A 16585-nucleotide genomic window follows, 5' to 3' on the forward strand; every position below is an offset into this window, starting at 1 on the left:
TATGATCTTGTCAATTTTAAATTAAATTTGAGATAAATTACAGTTTGTCATCTATTTTATTTGTTATTCATACATTATGCGTCAGTGTTTATTCCCAAATAAAGGGGACTGTACACTGTTCACAGTGCTGAAGAAGCTTCAAATGTGAGGCAAGTGAACATGTGTATGTGTCCCCTTAAACCACCTATGTAAGTAAGTAATTAAGTAATTTTTATTTGTATAGCGCTTTTCCAGATCAGGGTCACAAAGCGCTTAAACAATCAAAACAATATTTAATAAAGTATATACTTTAAAGGGCAAGATAAAACTGATAACACAACAGGAGTTCCAGAAAATCAAGGAAGAAGCCTGAACAAATAATAATGTCTTAAGATGTTTCTTAAAGGAGTCAGTAGATCCATCAAGCGCAAAGAGAGAGGAAGATCATTCCAAAGCTTAGGAGCAACAGCCTGGAAGGATTTCTCTCCTCTGGTCCTGAACCGTGTTCAGGAACCATCAGTAGATTCTGATCCACAGACCTCAGAGCCTGAGCTGAGGTGTAAGGCTGGATCAGATCACTGCTGTCAAACCCATGGTCCCGGGGGCCAGATCCGACTCGCCAAGTCGTTTTTTATGTGGCCCCGTGGATGGTTATCTCAAAATGAAACATTATGTTTGGTGAGCGACTTTGACTGATCAAATATTTTGGCCCTTTTTTTGATTGAAATTGACGCACCTGCTTTTAACCAATTTTTATGGACCAATAAGTCAATAAAAGTAAAAACCAAAACAAGAAGCATGATTAATAAGGGGCTATTTTTAGGATATTATCAGTGCCTTGTGGTGGATACTGGACGGACAACAATTTGTTTTATTAACTTTATCTTAGCACGGTGATGTTTTTATTAGCCTTAACTTGAAATTATTAACTTTGTATGGGTTATGTAATTGCATATCTTTGTGCGTATGTGTGTATATAAATACACTGCTGCTACATATCATAATAATTTGAAGATTAAAAAACAATCTATATGATGCAAATATCACTTTAAAGTTTGCATTTCAGAAAAACTTGAATTTTTGGTTGAATAATGGATTGTTTTGAGAATATGTATATTAATCATATATATATATATGGATAGCTCAAATTTAGATTATTGTTCATATATCAGGACCATATATACAGTGGTATGAAAAAGTTTGGGCACCCCTGTACATTTTCATGATTTTCCTTTATAAATCATTGGTTGTTTGGATAAAAAAAATCCAGTTAAATATATCTTATAGGAGATACACACAGTGATATTTGAGAAGTTTTAGTTATTAGTTATTTGAAATACAGTTTATATGATTTACAGAAAGTGTGCAAGAATTATTTTAACAAAATTAGGCATGTGCATAAATGTAGGCACCCTTATATCTTATTGATTTTAATACCTTTAGCACTAATTATTGGAACTCATAATTGGTTTGGTAACCTCAGTGACCCTTGACCTCGATTCACAGGCGAGTCCAATCATGAGAAAGGGTATTGAAGGAGGCCAATTGTAAGTGTTTCTCCTCTTTGCCTCTTCTCTGAAGAGTGGCAACATGGGAGACTCAAAACAACTCTCAAATGACCTGAAAACAATGATTGTTCAACATCATGGTTTAGGGGAAGGATATAGAAAGCTATCTCAGAGATTTAAGCTCTCAGTTTCAACTGTGAGGAACATTGTGAGGAAATGGAAGACCACAGGCACAGTTCTAGTTCAGGCCAGGAGACCAAGGAAAATCTCAGATAAACAGAGGATGGTGAGAACAGTCACAATCAACCCACAGACCAGCTCCAAAGACCTGCAACATCAACTTGCTGCAGATGGTGTCACTGTGCATCGTTCAACTATTCAGCGCACTTTACACAAGGAGATGCTTTATGGAAGAGTAATGCGGAAAAAGCCTTTTCTCTGCACACACCACAAACGAGGTCGCTTGAGGTATGCTAAAGCACATTTGGACAAGCCAGCTTCATTTTGGAATAAGGTGCTGTGGACTGATGAAACTAAAATAGAGTTATTTGGGCATAACCAGGGGCGTTATACATGGCGGAAAAAGAACACAGCATTCCCAGAAAATAACTTGCTGCCTACAGTAAAATTTGGTGGTAGTTCCATCATGCTGTGGGGCTGAAGTGGCCAGTGCAGGGACGGGGAATCTTGGTAAAGTTGAGGGGCGCATGGATATCTCTCAATATCAGCAGATACTGGAGAACAATGTCCATGAATCAGTAACAAAGTTGAAGTTGCGCCGGGGCTGGATCTTTCAACAAGACAATGATCCTAAACACTGCTCAAAATCTACTAACACGTTCATGCAGAGGAACATGTAACATTCTGGAATGGCCATCTCAGTCCCTAGACCTGAATATTATTGAAAATGTATGGTGTGATTTAAAGCGGGCGGTCCATGCTCAGAAACCATCAAACCTGACTGAACCGGAGAGGATCTGTAAAGAAGAATGGTCCAAAATACCTTCCACCAGAATCCAGATCCTAATTGGAAGCTATAGGAAGCGTTTAGAGGCTGTTATTTCTGAAGGAGGATGCACAGAATATTGAGTAATTTTTCTTTTGTGATGCCTAAATTTATGCACATACCTAATTTTGTTTAAATAATTATTGCACACTTTCTGTAAATTATATAAACTTTATTTCACTTCTCAAATATCACTGTGTTTGTCTCCTATAAGATTTATTTAACTGGATTTTTTATCCAAACAACCAATGATTTATAAAGGAAAATAATGAAAATGTACAGGGGTGCCCAAACTTTTTCATACCACTATATATATAGCTCAAATTTAGATTATTGTTCATGTTGATATGGTGTGTATATATATATATATATATATATATATATATATATGCCAGTCTTTAAGATGCAATAACAAAGATAGATCATAGATCTTAACAATTATACAGAGACTTCCAGTGAGAGTAAAACTATGGTGTTGGAGGAAAGAAACTGAAAGATAAACAAGATTAATGGTCATTGATTGACACTATTGGATCAGATTCACACCTCCTGTCTCGGACATTTTGGTAAATATATAGAGTTTTCAGCCAGTAACTCACAAACATAATTAAGCTTCACACCCTTGGTCTACACTCTCTCAGTCAGAGCTCACTAAAGTGGACTATTACAATCATTTACTGGTTTAGGAATGGTTAAACGGATGAGCAAGATTGGAATTTAAAATGTAACCCGTGAGTCCCGGTAAAGTTGTCGCCCACTCAGTGTCTGGGAAACAGACAAAAAGGCAAATCATGCCTCTGATACAAATGCCATTCTCTGATCATAACATTTTGTAATGCCGTGTGACAGAGGAGTTGGAGCACTTCCTGCTCCGAGGCTTCATCACACTTCCCACCACAGAACAAGGAGGTGGCAAATCAAGTGGTGAGAAGACAAAAAGGACACTGCAGTGGAGACTCAGCCTTTCCACCTGAAGCGCCTGTGATGGGAAAACAATCCATCATTCAAACATAAAGTTTTTCTAAAATTCAAAATTGATATATATATATATATATCTCTCTGATGATTTGTTGATTCATCTCCTTCAATTCAAAGGGATATTTGCATCATATAGATTGTTTTTATCTTCAAATTATTATGATATATAGCAGCTAACTAGAAGGGGTTCTCAGATACAGCAACAGGTTTTACAAATGACACTGAAAAAAAATCAGTATTCTGACATATTCATCATAGCTTTTCATTGCAGACGTTTGAAGTACTAAACGACAGGCTTTAACAGCGGCTGCTCAAGTATTCTCCATTTGTTATAAATAGTTTTTCCCCCGAAAACGCCGCTGTACTGATCAGCATTCTCTGGGTTCAGACACTAATAGCAAGAGAAATTAACACATTCCAAAAACGACGGAGCCGAGTACAATTCATCAGGGTGTTGATGAAGTTTCACACTCGGTGAGTGAGAACATGTTGATGGGCTTCTCTCCCTGGTCAGAGTCTGACTCACAGGCTCAAGTAGTTAATGTCATCGTGGATCCTTGTCCACGAGCAGAAAAAAATAATCATTTCAGAATATATTTTCTTAAGGTTTGAAGCTATGAAAGCAGTGACAAAACTAATAGGGTATTGTATAAAAAATGGATGGATGGATGGATGGATGGATGGATGGATGGATGGATGGATGGATGGATGGATGGATGGATGGATGGATGGATGGATGGATGGATGGATGGATGGATGGATGGATGGATGGAGAAAGGGAGGGATGATGGATGAAGGGAGGGAGGGGGGGAGGGAGGGAGGGAAGAAGGGAGGGAGGGATGGATGGAGAGAGGGAAAGAGGGAGGGATGGATGGATGGATGGATTGATGGATGGATGGATGGATGGAGGGAGGGAGGGAGGGATGGATGGATGGAGAGAGGGAGGGGGAGGGGAGAAGGGAGGGAGGGATGGATGGATTGATGGATGGATGGATGGATGGATGGATGGATGGATGGATGGATGGATGGATGGATGGATGGATGGATGGAGGGAGGGAGGGAGGGAGGGAGGGAGGGAGGGAGGGATGGATGGATGGATGGATGGATGGATGGATGGATGGATGGATGGATGGAGGGAGGGAGGGAGGGAGGGAGGGAGGGAGGAAAGGAGGGAGGGAGGGAGGGAGGGAGGGATGGAGAGAGGGATGGATGGATGGATGGATGGATGGATGGATGGATGGATGGATGGATGGATGGATGATGGATGGATGGAGGGATAGACATCAAATGATATGATTAATATTTTGGATTGGATTTTATTAAATTGTTTTCGATAATAAATCAGAATCACAACACGTTTATTGCCAGTGTTGTAAAACAAGAATTAAATTAAATTAAATTAAATTAAATTAAATGTTTGTTGTTGTTGAACTTTAAATCCAAGACTTTATTGATATTGAATTAGTAGCAAAACTAGAAAAGAAAATCTATTATCCGGAAGTTGCGTCACATCGCCCGCTCATTAACGAGTGGATTCACCTGCAGCAGGTGATAACGGACGCTCGGATGCTAACGTTAGCTCAGATCATCTTACCATCAGCGTCCTCATGAAAGTTCTGCAGCTACTTTCTGCGTATTTTAAGAGGTTTTAAAATGTCGGAAAAAGCTCCGCTTCTACATTATCGACTGTCCACCGGCAACGCTGCTCTCGACGCCGGTGATGTCGCTCCTAAACCCGGGCGGTTCACGTCGAGGAGCGGCAGGAGGTCCAACAAGAACTCCAGGAAACTGGGCACGGCTTTCGGGGTGGTTATTCCCACATTGTTGTCCATGTTCAGCGTCGTCGTGTTCCTGAGAATCGGTGAGTTGAAGAAACTTATAAATGTATTTAGAAATATTTGTGTTTATGATTTTAATATTTTAAATAAATATTTTATTGTATTTTCCAGCCCGTTACTTTCTGAAGTCCCAAACATAATAGAAACAACATTCCACCTCCTGACCTATTTTAAGGACTTATTTTATTCCATCATAGTTTTATGTTTCTGTAGTTTAAAATAAAGCTTTATATTCGTATTTGTGCAACGATAAAAATGGAATGCGACTACTTTTACTTTTTATTTTTGAGTATACAATTGTATTGCTCTTCCAAACTATATTTTTTCGAGTCCCATTGGTCTATGTTTTTATTTTCCATTCGGAAAATGAAATAAATATGATAATGTAAGCATCTTCTAGCAATTTATTGTTGTCACAGAAAGTCAATTAGGGTGTGATGAAATATCAATGACTTTGTGAATTTCTTTTGACAGGATACTACTGTATCAATATTCAAAAGCTATTTTATTTCTATCATGGTTATCGTTACCTGGTTTATATTCCAATGGCGTTTTATTGCATTAAAATTGCAAATATTCAAGGAATTTGTCCATTTTTGTGTTTCCAATAAACGGCAGTCGTTACAATCTCTGCAGCTAAATGAACAATGAAATCCTGCGGGATCTTGGTAGTAACTGAGGATGAGTGGATACAGTCTGCTTAGCAGCTTTTAAAGTTGATGTTTGGACATATTTTGGTTTCAAAACGAATGAAAGCAGTTACGACAGAGTCAAGTACTCGGACAATGCTAATATATCCAAAAGTATCACAATATATTGGTCGTCGCCCCTCTATTTTGATTCATATTGTCGAATTATTGCTAATAAACACTGCTTATTTCAACCCACTCCACTTATATTATTCATAAAACATGTATTTATTCTACTTTTCATTTTCCCGTCAGGATTTGTTGTTGGTCAAGCTGGATTATTCGAGGCCATCGCCATGTTCCTGGTGGCCTACCTCATCATTACAATGACGGTTCTCTCCGTCTGTGCCATTTCTACAAATGGAGCTTTAGACGCCGGAGGTGCCTATTGTATCCTTTTTTTTTTAACCACAAACACGCATCCTAAAGTCCAAACACCTTGAGATGTTTCTTTGACCCGTGTGTGTGAAGACATGATCAGCCGAGCGCTCGGTCCAGAGTTTGGCGGCAGCATCGGCATCATGTTTTTCTTTGCTAACGTCTGTGGCAGCGCGTTGTACGTTTTGGGTTTGGTGGAAGCCATTATGTCTACGTTTGGCGTCCCTGAAGGTGAGTTGTTTCGTGGCTGTTACAAGTTATATTTTTTTTTTAAACAAGTTTTCTTTACCTTCCTTCAGCTGCTCCAAATGGTTTGATCAGTGCAGGTCCTCATCAAGTTCTACCTTCAGGATACTGGTGGTCTCTTCTATATGGCACTTGTTTACTCTTTATTTGTTGCATTGTCTGCTTGGTAAGGATAACAAAACACTTGGGAATAGTTGCGATCATATTTGGGTTGCGTTTTTCTTTCCAGGTAGGCGCCCACATCTATGCTAAAGCCACGTTTATCATCTTCATCATTGTCGTGACCGTCCTGGTCTCAATCTTTGTCAGTTTTTTTGTTATCAACCCACTGGAGGTGAGGCTTCACGATGCCTCGGCTCACAGCAACTCAAGCTTACAGACGGGCAACTTCACTGGCCTTCGTCTCCAAACACTGGAGAGCAACTTGATGCGTATGTTTGTTTTTTTGTCGGATAAAAAATGCTCGTCGTCATCGACTAAAATGTTCCGTCCGTTTCCAGCCGACTACAAAGTGGACTACACCACTGGAACGATGATGAATTTTGCTACAGTGTTTGCTGTCATGTTCAACGGCTGCACTGGGATCATGGCGGGATCCAATATGTCTGGTTGGTTTAAGTGGTTGCATTTATTTTTCTTCACGCTAGTGTCGTTTTTACTCGACAACGCTACACAACTGGCAACCGAGCTTTAAGTGAAGACTGTGTGAAATGTCTCGCTTGTGCTTCTAGGTGACCTGAAGAACCCCAGCTTCTCCATCCCCAGAGGGACTCTGGCTGCTGTCGTTACAACCTTCATCACGTACAACTTGTTGAGTCTGCTGGCTGCTTCATCCTGTGAACGGTGAGTATCGCTCTTCATTTTTATTAACATTTATTTATATTCTCGCCTTGAATTCATTAATTTTTTCTCAATGATATATAATTGTAATTGGAACTAGAGTCATAGGAATGATTCCTCTTTTTTTCATTCCATTATAATTAAAATATTTGCTCATTAAATCCATAAGATTTGCCTTAATCGTTTTGATGTTAGATGAAAATACAACCTTATCTTAAACTGGAATATTACCAACTATTCTTTAGCTTTTCTTAAGTTATTGTAAAGTTTATTTTGAGTCTATAAATCCAATTTCCAAATTTTACGACTTAACTTGTTACATGCCTAATATTTAAACATATTTTTTTATTAAATTGTGATTAAAGGGCAACTAATGTGTCAAGTGTATCTTAAATGGATGTTGGACTGTTTGTACAAAACTCTCTTTATTGAAATATTGACATTAGTAAATTATCTTAAACCCCGCCCAATGAAAACAGTTTTTCTGGAGATTAAATCTTGTTTCCTTTGAGGTTAGTCACTGAATTAGAAATTGGATTTATAGACTCAAAAGTGGTGAAGCCATTATTACATCATAATGGACTCCGCTCTCGTAACCTCTCGTTCGCCCAGATTTCAGATGGTCATGATGAGGTACTTGCTGCATCTTGGAGAGGAAGACTTCAACATTTCAAATATGAGATTGAGTCAGAAAAGTTGGGTTTTCACATTAATTATTAATAAAACTGTAATATTGACCCACAGGTATTGATCTTGTATTACTTGGAAAAAATTGACCAACACGCGTATATATCAACAATTTATGAATACAACTGTTTTTAAAGGGTTAAAGATTTCAATTTTTTTTAAATCAAATTATGGTTTCACATTTTCTAATTCAAGACTGGTTTTGTTCCTACTCGTCAGCCACCTCCTCCAAAGAGAATACAGTTTCCTGGGTGACATCAACGTTTGGCCTCCCATGGTCACAGTCGGTGTTTATTCCTCCACCATTTCTGCTGCCATGAGCAACTTGATCGGAGCCTCCCGAATTCTCTACGCTCTGTCCAAAGACCACCTGTTTGGTAAATCTTTTCAAGTTTTCTTTAGTGGATAATCTGGAATTCTAAGGCTATGTTAATGGGATTTCAATAATCTTGGACTTTTTTGCTGATTTCAAACGTAAAAAAAATGTCTTGGAATGTTTACTCATGCTGCTCAAAATACTCTTGTTTATTTCCAACAGGAGGGATTCTAGCACCTGCAAAGAAAACCTCACGCAGTGGAAACCCCTGGGCCTCCGTGATGGTCTCATGGTTGCTCGTCCAGGTAGAACAAATTACATAAGCAGTGGCTGCGTGTTGCTAAATTAATTAAGCTCGATGGGGTTTAATGCCGTCTTCTTATCCAACGTGAAGGTTCAATTGCCGTTGGCCATGTTTGCAGGCGAGGTCGTATATTGAGTAGTTTGATTTCTTGACAAGCTCAAGAGATGGAAGTTGATTAAACCCAAGTTAATTTAAAGAAATCTGGTACATCACTTATTAACATTACCAACCATTGAGAATGTTGATAGATAAAAAGTATTCTTTGCATTTTTTTTCATTAATTTTTCACCTACTAATGAATTCAAATACCTTGTAATATTATGTTTCATACGTTAGAGATTATTCCCAGTGTTGTGTTTCGTTTCATCCACTAGGTGGTGCTGTTCGCTGGGAAATTAAACACCATTGCTGGTATCGTGACCATCTTTTTCTTGTTGGTGTATGCGGCTGTCAATCTCGCCTGCTTGGCCCTGGAATGGGCCTCGGCTCCAAACTTCAGGTACAAAAGTGATTGTAAATTGTTCATGTATTACAAAGTTGTTTTCTTTTTCCAGACCCTCGTTCCGCTGCTTCACGTGGCACACCTGTGTGATGGGCATCGTCGGCTGTCTCGTCATGATGTTCCTGATCAATCCCATCTACGCCTCCGCTAGCATAGCGTTCATGCTCCTGCTGTTGATGCTCATCCACTACCTCGGGCCCATGAGCAACTGGGGCTTCATCAGTCAGGCCTTGATCTTCCACCAGGTAGAAGACCCGCTTTATTACGCCCTCTCTACGACACCATGTAACTCTCCAACTTTGATCCAGGTCCGTAAATATCTCCTGATGCTGGACGTGCGCAAAGACCACGTGAAGTTCTGGAGACCCCAAGTCCTGCTGATGGTGGCCAACCCTCGCAGCTGCATCGGCCTCATGACCTTCATCAACGACATGAAGAAGAGCGGCCTCTACGTCCTCGGCCACGTGAAGATCGGTACACTGGGTGAGACCTTTTTCTACGACTGACCGGAATTTATCAACAAGAAGTCAATTATTTCGCAGACTTACTGTAGTTCTCGACGGCTGGCAAGTTATTAAATTTGAACCATTTTTGGAGAATTTAGGAGAGACTAAATAATTGATGGCGATCGATGAGTGTTTCGAGAACACAGAGCTGTTTTTTTGCACTTTGATTCATGGCTTAAAGGCATTAAGTTCAGAATGAGTTCATATTTGGTACAAAACCTTGTAAGGAACTCGCACAGTGGAAACGTTCTGAGATGGTATAAATAAAACAATTCTGTGACACTAGGAGATCCTTTATGTGGACCCTGAACTCAACTGAATTTGAGTTCTGCCTGTACTTATTTATACAAGTAATTTGTATTTATATAGTGCTTTTCCAGACCAGGGTCACAAAGCACTTAAACAATCAAAACGATGTTCAATAAAGTATATACTTTAAAGGTCAACATAATACTGAGAACAACACAGGAGTTCCAGAAAATCGGGGACAAGTACATGCAGAACAAGGGACTCGTCAGATGGTTAAAAATAATTTAAAATTAAGATAAAATCATTTTCAAACGCATCAAATCAGAACAAAAAATGGTTTAAATTCACGTAAAAAAAATCCCACATAAGTAAAATATTAAACGACAAAATACAAATCAAATTGTCAATTAAATCCAGAAAAAAAAACTGCTAAAAAGTCCCCCTCGTCCTGCAGACCAGTCTCCACAGCAAATTGGCCTCTTGTGAACCCCAGACCAGTAGAGACCCCTGGTTAAGATGATTTGGGATATTTTTTTGGGTGGTTATAATAAACTTGATAGTTTGAAACATCAAAACCAAAGTTAAGGAATCATTGACTCGATCAGACGTTTAATTCCGTGGTGTTTTTCGTCCTCCAGATGAACTTCCGTCGGACCCTCTGCAGAGCAGCTACGACTCCTGGCTGTCCCTCGTCGACCATCTCAACATCAAAGCTTTCGTCAATCTGACCCTGGCCGAGTCCGTCCGCCGCGGAGCGCAGAACCTGCTTTTCATTTCCGGCTTCGGTAAGAAAACCGATTCTGACCAGGGAGAAAATTAAAAATGGATTCTTATTGTGTGTGTTTAACAGGTGCGATGAGACCCAACACTCTTGTTCTGGGTTTCTACGACGACCGCACACCCGAAGACAACCTACAGGGCAAAATTCTCAAGTCGGTCGGTTTCGGGTTGGACGCCGCCAGCTCCACCGAAGACCTGAGCGAACGCAGGTCTCCGTTCTTTCCCAACGTTCGCGGTCGGATCCAAAACAAGGACTTCCGGGACGAGGAGTACGTGTCGGTCGTTGCCGACGCGGTGAAAATGGGGAAGAACGTGATCCTGGCCCGTGACTTCCACGGCTTCAACAGGGACGACGTGGTCAAGAGCGGGAAGAAGACGGGGGGCCGCAAAGGTCAATACGTGGACGTGTGGCCGCTGAATCTGCTCCGGCCGGACCACCGGGGCTACGTGGACACGTGCTCGCTGTTCCTGCTGCAGCTGGCCAGCGTCCTGCACGACAGCAGGGCCTGGAACCAGGTGAGGCTCCGCCTCTTCCTGTGCGGGGAGTCGGGGTGCAGGATGCTGGAGGAGGAAGAGGCGAAGCTCCGAGTGATGCTGAAGGAGCTACGGATTTCTGCTCAGGTGCACAAAGTCGCTTGGGACCAGGTGGTGGCGCTGCACTGGCAGAAGCAGAGCCAGCAGGAAGGTGATGATGATGATGATGATGATGATGAGGAAGAGTCGGAAAGATGTGATGAAGGTGCTGCAGAGGAAGACTACCAGAGGAAGTTCCCCAACAACGCCGCCCAGCTCACCGACGACTACATCACCGCCGTCAACGGTCTGATCCGCCAACACGGAGCGCCTAAGCCTGCTGTGCGCTTTCTTTACTTGCCCCGCCCACCAGCCGACACGGGTCGGTACCACGCCTACCTGCACCAGGTGGACCTGCTGAGTCGAGACCTGGGCCCGACGCTGCTCGTCCATGGAATTACCCCTGTGGTCACCACAGACTTCTAGATGCTCGCATGCTTGAAAAATATGTGATTAAAAAAAAAAAGTATGTTTTGTAAATAAATCTGTAGTGACTTAAGATTGCACAAAAACCCGCCTCTCCTTCATTAACTTACTGTTTGACGATAAGAAATTGCATCTTGAGATGTGCAATATTTAAAATATTATGTATTTATTTATACCATATTGCGCTGTTTAACTTATATTTATACTTTTATACACATTAATTCTATGCAATATTTAAAACGTTATTTATTCTGTTTGTACTATATTGAATTATTTTTAACTTAATATTTATATATATACTTTTTATATATACTTTCACTCTGTTTTTAACGGTTGCTAAGCAACGAAATGTTGTTGCCAGTTTCACTGCTGTTTTCTAAGAAAAAACAAGTGTATTCTCAAAATTCAGTTCACAGATTCGCCTGCAGAGGGCGGTAACTGCTCATTTGTCTTTAATATGACACTGGTTTCAAGAAGGTCTTTTAACTGCTTTAATTGGTTTTAAAACTTTTTTTTCAAGATCTTTTATGCGTATCTGTGTAATGACGGATGACAAGACCTGAGAGAAAGTGAATTGTCAATGCTAGAAGCCTATTTGGAGGGGGTTTTGCCTCTAAATTTCACAAAATAGAAGTTTAGTATCGTCCAAACAGATTAAACTTTTCCATAAGAAACAAACATGGAAGCGTATTTAGGATTCAAGTTTCGATCTTATTTCATAGTGAATTTTCGAATTGCTCAGTAACATAGAGGCGGGTTGGGGGGTGGACATTTGGACATGTGGACAGTTACATTCATGAATGTCTCATACCTTAAAAAAAAAAAAAATTCACATGGTCAATTAAGCTGGAATTCGCTCCTCCGCCAGAACTGTGTGGGAGGAAGTGTGTTCACAGATTGTGACACACGGGAAGGATGATCCTGTTCACACCGATGCAGACATCTACACCTGCTTGAGTAGATGACAAAGATACCAGCATAATAGGACTGGGAACTCACAGCTCTTGCTGTACATCCTAATATCCTCACGGAGAGGACCAATTATTCTCTAGGTTGACTTTAAAAAGAGTAAAAGAATAAAACAAAGATGGCTGATAGAAGATACTTAATCTGATTTTTTTTAAATTTTCTCTTATAGTTGATGTAAATCTTGCTGGGCCATCACTGTCACATGGTCTTCCCTTGAGTGATTTACAAATGTCACAGTGACACGAAGTGAATGCAAAAGGAAGTTAATCAAATGCAACAGTTCATTTTCTATTTAAAAAATATTATAAAACATTTAGTCAAGGACTCTATTCTTCCATTCATCACTATTTGGTGCAACAATGAAAAACAACAAAAACTTTCGGTCCTGGTCTTCAAGACTTTGAGGGAGGATTGAAGATTAAATATTTTTATTTTGAAAGCTAATGATTTAGTTTAAGATAGTGTCATGTTATTGATAAAACTTTACAAAGAAATGATGAACAGCAGAGAGTTGAGCAAAAGTTCTTTTGTTGGAGAAGATCGTGTTGCTTTTGTGCTGGAGAACGTGATGTATTATTGTTGTCTGTCCTATTTGGGCCTTTTTAAACCTCTCCCTTGGCGGACATATCCAGTCTGCCCACACATTGTGTTTTCAAATAATGAAAAGTTGACGGCCAACGTTGTCGTCGTGATCCGGGCTTTCACGAGTGAGTCTTCTTCTGCTCCGTCATCTCTGTGGGAGCTTTGACGTGTTTGGAAGTTGTGTTGTCAGAGCAGCTCCGTCGGGGGCGGAACGACCTGTGTGGAGGCAGTGCCAGGAAAACAGTCATTGTTGCAATGAATATTTCAATTGTTGAATTAAGACAATATATATTTATCAAAATTTGCTTTTAGCATTGCATATATGTCTTTAAATAATCTTTCAAATTAAAATGTTTAGCTTGTTTTAATTAATGCAATTCAATAATGTAGTTATTGAAAGGTTGGATTTGTTGTTGTTTGATTTTCTAATTTAAAAAATGTAAAACTACACTTTCTAAATTGACCTTTTTTCTTATTCTTAGCCTTTAAAATTCAATAAAAAATGTTGGTATTATAGTGAAACCCGACAATACCTTTGCTTCAAAATGCGCCATGATGAATTGATGCTCCAGTGCGTCTACGTTGTCACGTGATCGTCTGTGCGTCGCATGGTTGGCCAAGGGTCCTTTTTTGACAATTTTGCCAACAACTTTAGATTAAATTCAAAAAGGCTTCTAATCAAAACATATTTAATTGAGAAAATGTGTTTTTAAATTATAGTAATTAGAAAATTAAACACTATGTGTAAAAAAAAATGTTGAATTCAATTATTAAAGAAAATAACTATATCATTCTTTTAGCTAGGTTATGGTTAAAATGACCGGTTGAGCTCTTATTTACTAGCTCTTGTCCTTGGCATACCAGGTCCTTTCACTAGCTTGATGTACGAAGTAGTGACAAACTCTCTGCATCCTACCGACACAATAGACTTGTGTCTTTCATCCAAGCTACTATGTCTTCTGCCAGGTCTATGTATCGCTCATAGGACTAAAAGTTCTCCCATGGAACTGTGAGTTTTATGATGAACACAGTCTTCAGCGACAGTGAGCAAAGAACCACAACAATGGTGGATATGATTTCCGGTGGAAAGAGTAGCTTCTGGTTAATGTCCACAAGCATCTTCCGGACATGGGCCTTGGCTAAATGTTCTCTTTCTGGCTTGGTGGAAGGATGTTTGAGTTTTTCCTGATCCCTCACTGACAACCACCTTCACTGTGGCTTTAGCTCATGGGCAAGGAGTTTGATGCTTAAGGACCTGATTTTGTCTCTGGGTATGGACGCTGGACATGGTCATGTTGGATCTTCGCTGTACAATATGGGTTTGTGGGGATGGGAACACATCATACTTAGCTCTGATGATAAAGCTGATGCCGCTTGCATTAATGTCCCAGAGCTCCCTCCAGTGGAGCTTTCTTCTCACCACATCCATGGTCCCAGCTCCACAAGAGAGACAGCCTTTGCATTTCTTGCAATCTCTTATTGTCGGCGTTCTTCCTAGAGCACCATCTTCCTCCGCTCTTATGCTGTGGCCTTACTAAAATGGTTTGCTTGGTGCTAGGGCTGATGTGGCTTATTGTTGTACTGCAGCAGTTAGTGTCCATTTCCGCACCGTTAACGGGGGTGAAGCAGTATTTCTGATGGTCTTGTCTCTCAAGTTTTTTCTTCACATATGAAGTTATGGTCCGCTTTATCTTCTCCACAGTATTGGAAACTCATAGATGGTCATTGGCCACATTATCCAGGGGAGAATTCAGAATTGCAAGGACCAGAGCTAGACCAGGCAAAAGGAGGTCTTGTTCAAGTTCATGAGGTGGTTAGGGTTTGTATCACTGCAACTGCAGTAGTTGCACTTTTGTCTTTGAGGATTTCGTTGTACTATCTGCCCTGGCAGAGGCAACTCAGACACCGTTGAGATAGTGTCATCTCCAATGCAGACCTTCATGCATCCTCGGACCACTTGACGTTCTACAGAAGCTTTCCAATTATCTGCCTGGTGTGGCTTCAGTAGTAGTCATTGTGGTCATGTCATCCATGTATAGGGCTGGATATCCAACTTCGGTTTACTCGGGGTACCGACCAAAATTCTTCGGTAGTACCGACCACGAAAACATGCTTCGTCTTTAGGTAACCCAGGGCGGGATCAAAACTTGATAATGAGAATATAAAGGAAGTGAACATCAGATGTGTTATTTTGCACTGGAAAATATACGTTTTGGTTTTCTTCTGTAAGGAAACAGCTTGGAGTGGAAATTGACCAAAGCTAAATTATGACACTCAAGATGTATAGTAAGTGTAATCTTTCTTTCTTTTAGAATCTGTTGATCTTATGAAACTGGCATCCATAAAAGCATTGTTGAGGAACCGGTATTGAAGTAAAGATTTCGATCGATACCCAGCCCTATCCATGTATACTGGATATGTGGGTGGAAGGTGGAGGCCATTTGTAGTCCCACCTCCCACCTTGAGACCCGTGCTGTGTCTCAAATCGTATACTAGCGTACGCAAAGTTAGCATTTTTAGTGCGTAAATGTGTCTCAATTCTTAGTATGCGAAATTGAGTGCGCCATACACACTAAATTGGTGTACTAAAATGCCCACAAAACTGAGTATGGTTCGATGGACACTATCTACCCTAAACGGCTGCCATTTTAGTGACGTTGTAAACAGAAGTTACGTCATATATATATATTTATATACTTACAGGTGCATTTTCAGCAGCAGTAGAAGGATGACACGTCTTTGCTGATGATACCAGCGTAAATATCTCGCGAATATTTCGATTCTCATATTTTTTCTTTCTTTATTTTTCAAAACTTGCAAAACGTGCTGCCAGCAGGTGGCGATAGTGTTCCTACAGCTGGTTGAAGAAGAAGCTGACGCTTCATTTCCTGTTAGTGAGTAGCAGCAGTGTTTGATTTGAGACATACTATCTGTGGAGAATTTGCGTACTAGTTAGTATGTACACTATCCTGATGCATACTAACTTCTAGTATACTAAGAGAAGTATGCGATTTGAGACACAGCACAAGATAATGACCTCTATGGCCATGACACGTACTTCCAAGCGCTGCCATGATGTAGTGAAGTTTGCTGTTGTGTAGCCCAGTGGCAGGATTTTAAAATTTTTATTAATTGAATCAAATACATGCCAAGCTTTCCTTCCATGTTCCCACTTGCTCATTGTTCGCTGCACACTTCAGTCGGATTGTGCGATGATTCCTCACGCCCT

At 40.3% G+C, this 16585-nt stretch overlaps 1 protein-coding gene across 1 annotated transcript; it reads left to right on the forward strand.

Moving 5' to 3' along the window:
• Positions 1 to 5124: 5124 nt before the first annotated feature.
• Positions 5125 to 11805, forward strand: LOC148063795 (solute carrier family 12 member 9-like). The gene is made up of 14 exons (XM_087810685.1): positions 5125 to 5332; positions 6254 to 6388; positions 6470 to 6607; positions 6676 to 6788; positions 6852 to 7053; positions 7123 to 7230; positions 7354 to 7465; positions 8369 to 8526; positions 8688 to 8770; positions 9144 to 9268; positions 9324 to 9516; positions 9580 to 9754; positions 10665 to 10811; positions 10877 to 11805. The coding sequence occupies exons 1-14, from the start codon at positions 5125 to 5127 to the stop codon at positions 11803 to 11805; spliced, it is 2826 nt and encodes a 941-aa protein (XP_087666811.1).
• The last annotated feature ends 4780 nt before the right edge of the window (positions 11806 to 16585 follow it).

Source organism: Callionymus lyra, chromosome 16 (assembly GCF_982586985.1).
Source record: "Callionymus lyra chromosome 16, fCalLyr1.hap1.1, whole genome shotgun sequence".
Classification (NCBI taxonomy): domain Eukaryota; kingdom Metazoa; phylum Chordata; class Actinopteri; order Syngnathiformes; family Callionymidae; genus Callionymus; species Callionymus lyra.

Excerpts from the sequence above, each read along its gene's own strand:
- LOC148063795 (XM_087810685.1), top strand. The coding sequence starts at position 5,125 with ATGTCGGAAAAAGCTCCGCTTCTACATTATCGACTGTCCACCGGCAAC. Across the intron at positions 6,789-6,851 it reads TTTGTTGCATTGTCTGCTTG|GTAGGCGCCCACATCTATGC; the intron begins GTAAGGATAACA and ends TTTTCTTTCCAG. Across the intron at positions 10,812-10,876 it reads GCTTTTCATTTCCGGCTTCG|GTGCGATGAGACCCAACACT; the intron begins GTAAGAAAACCG and ends TGTGTTTAACAG.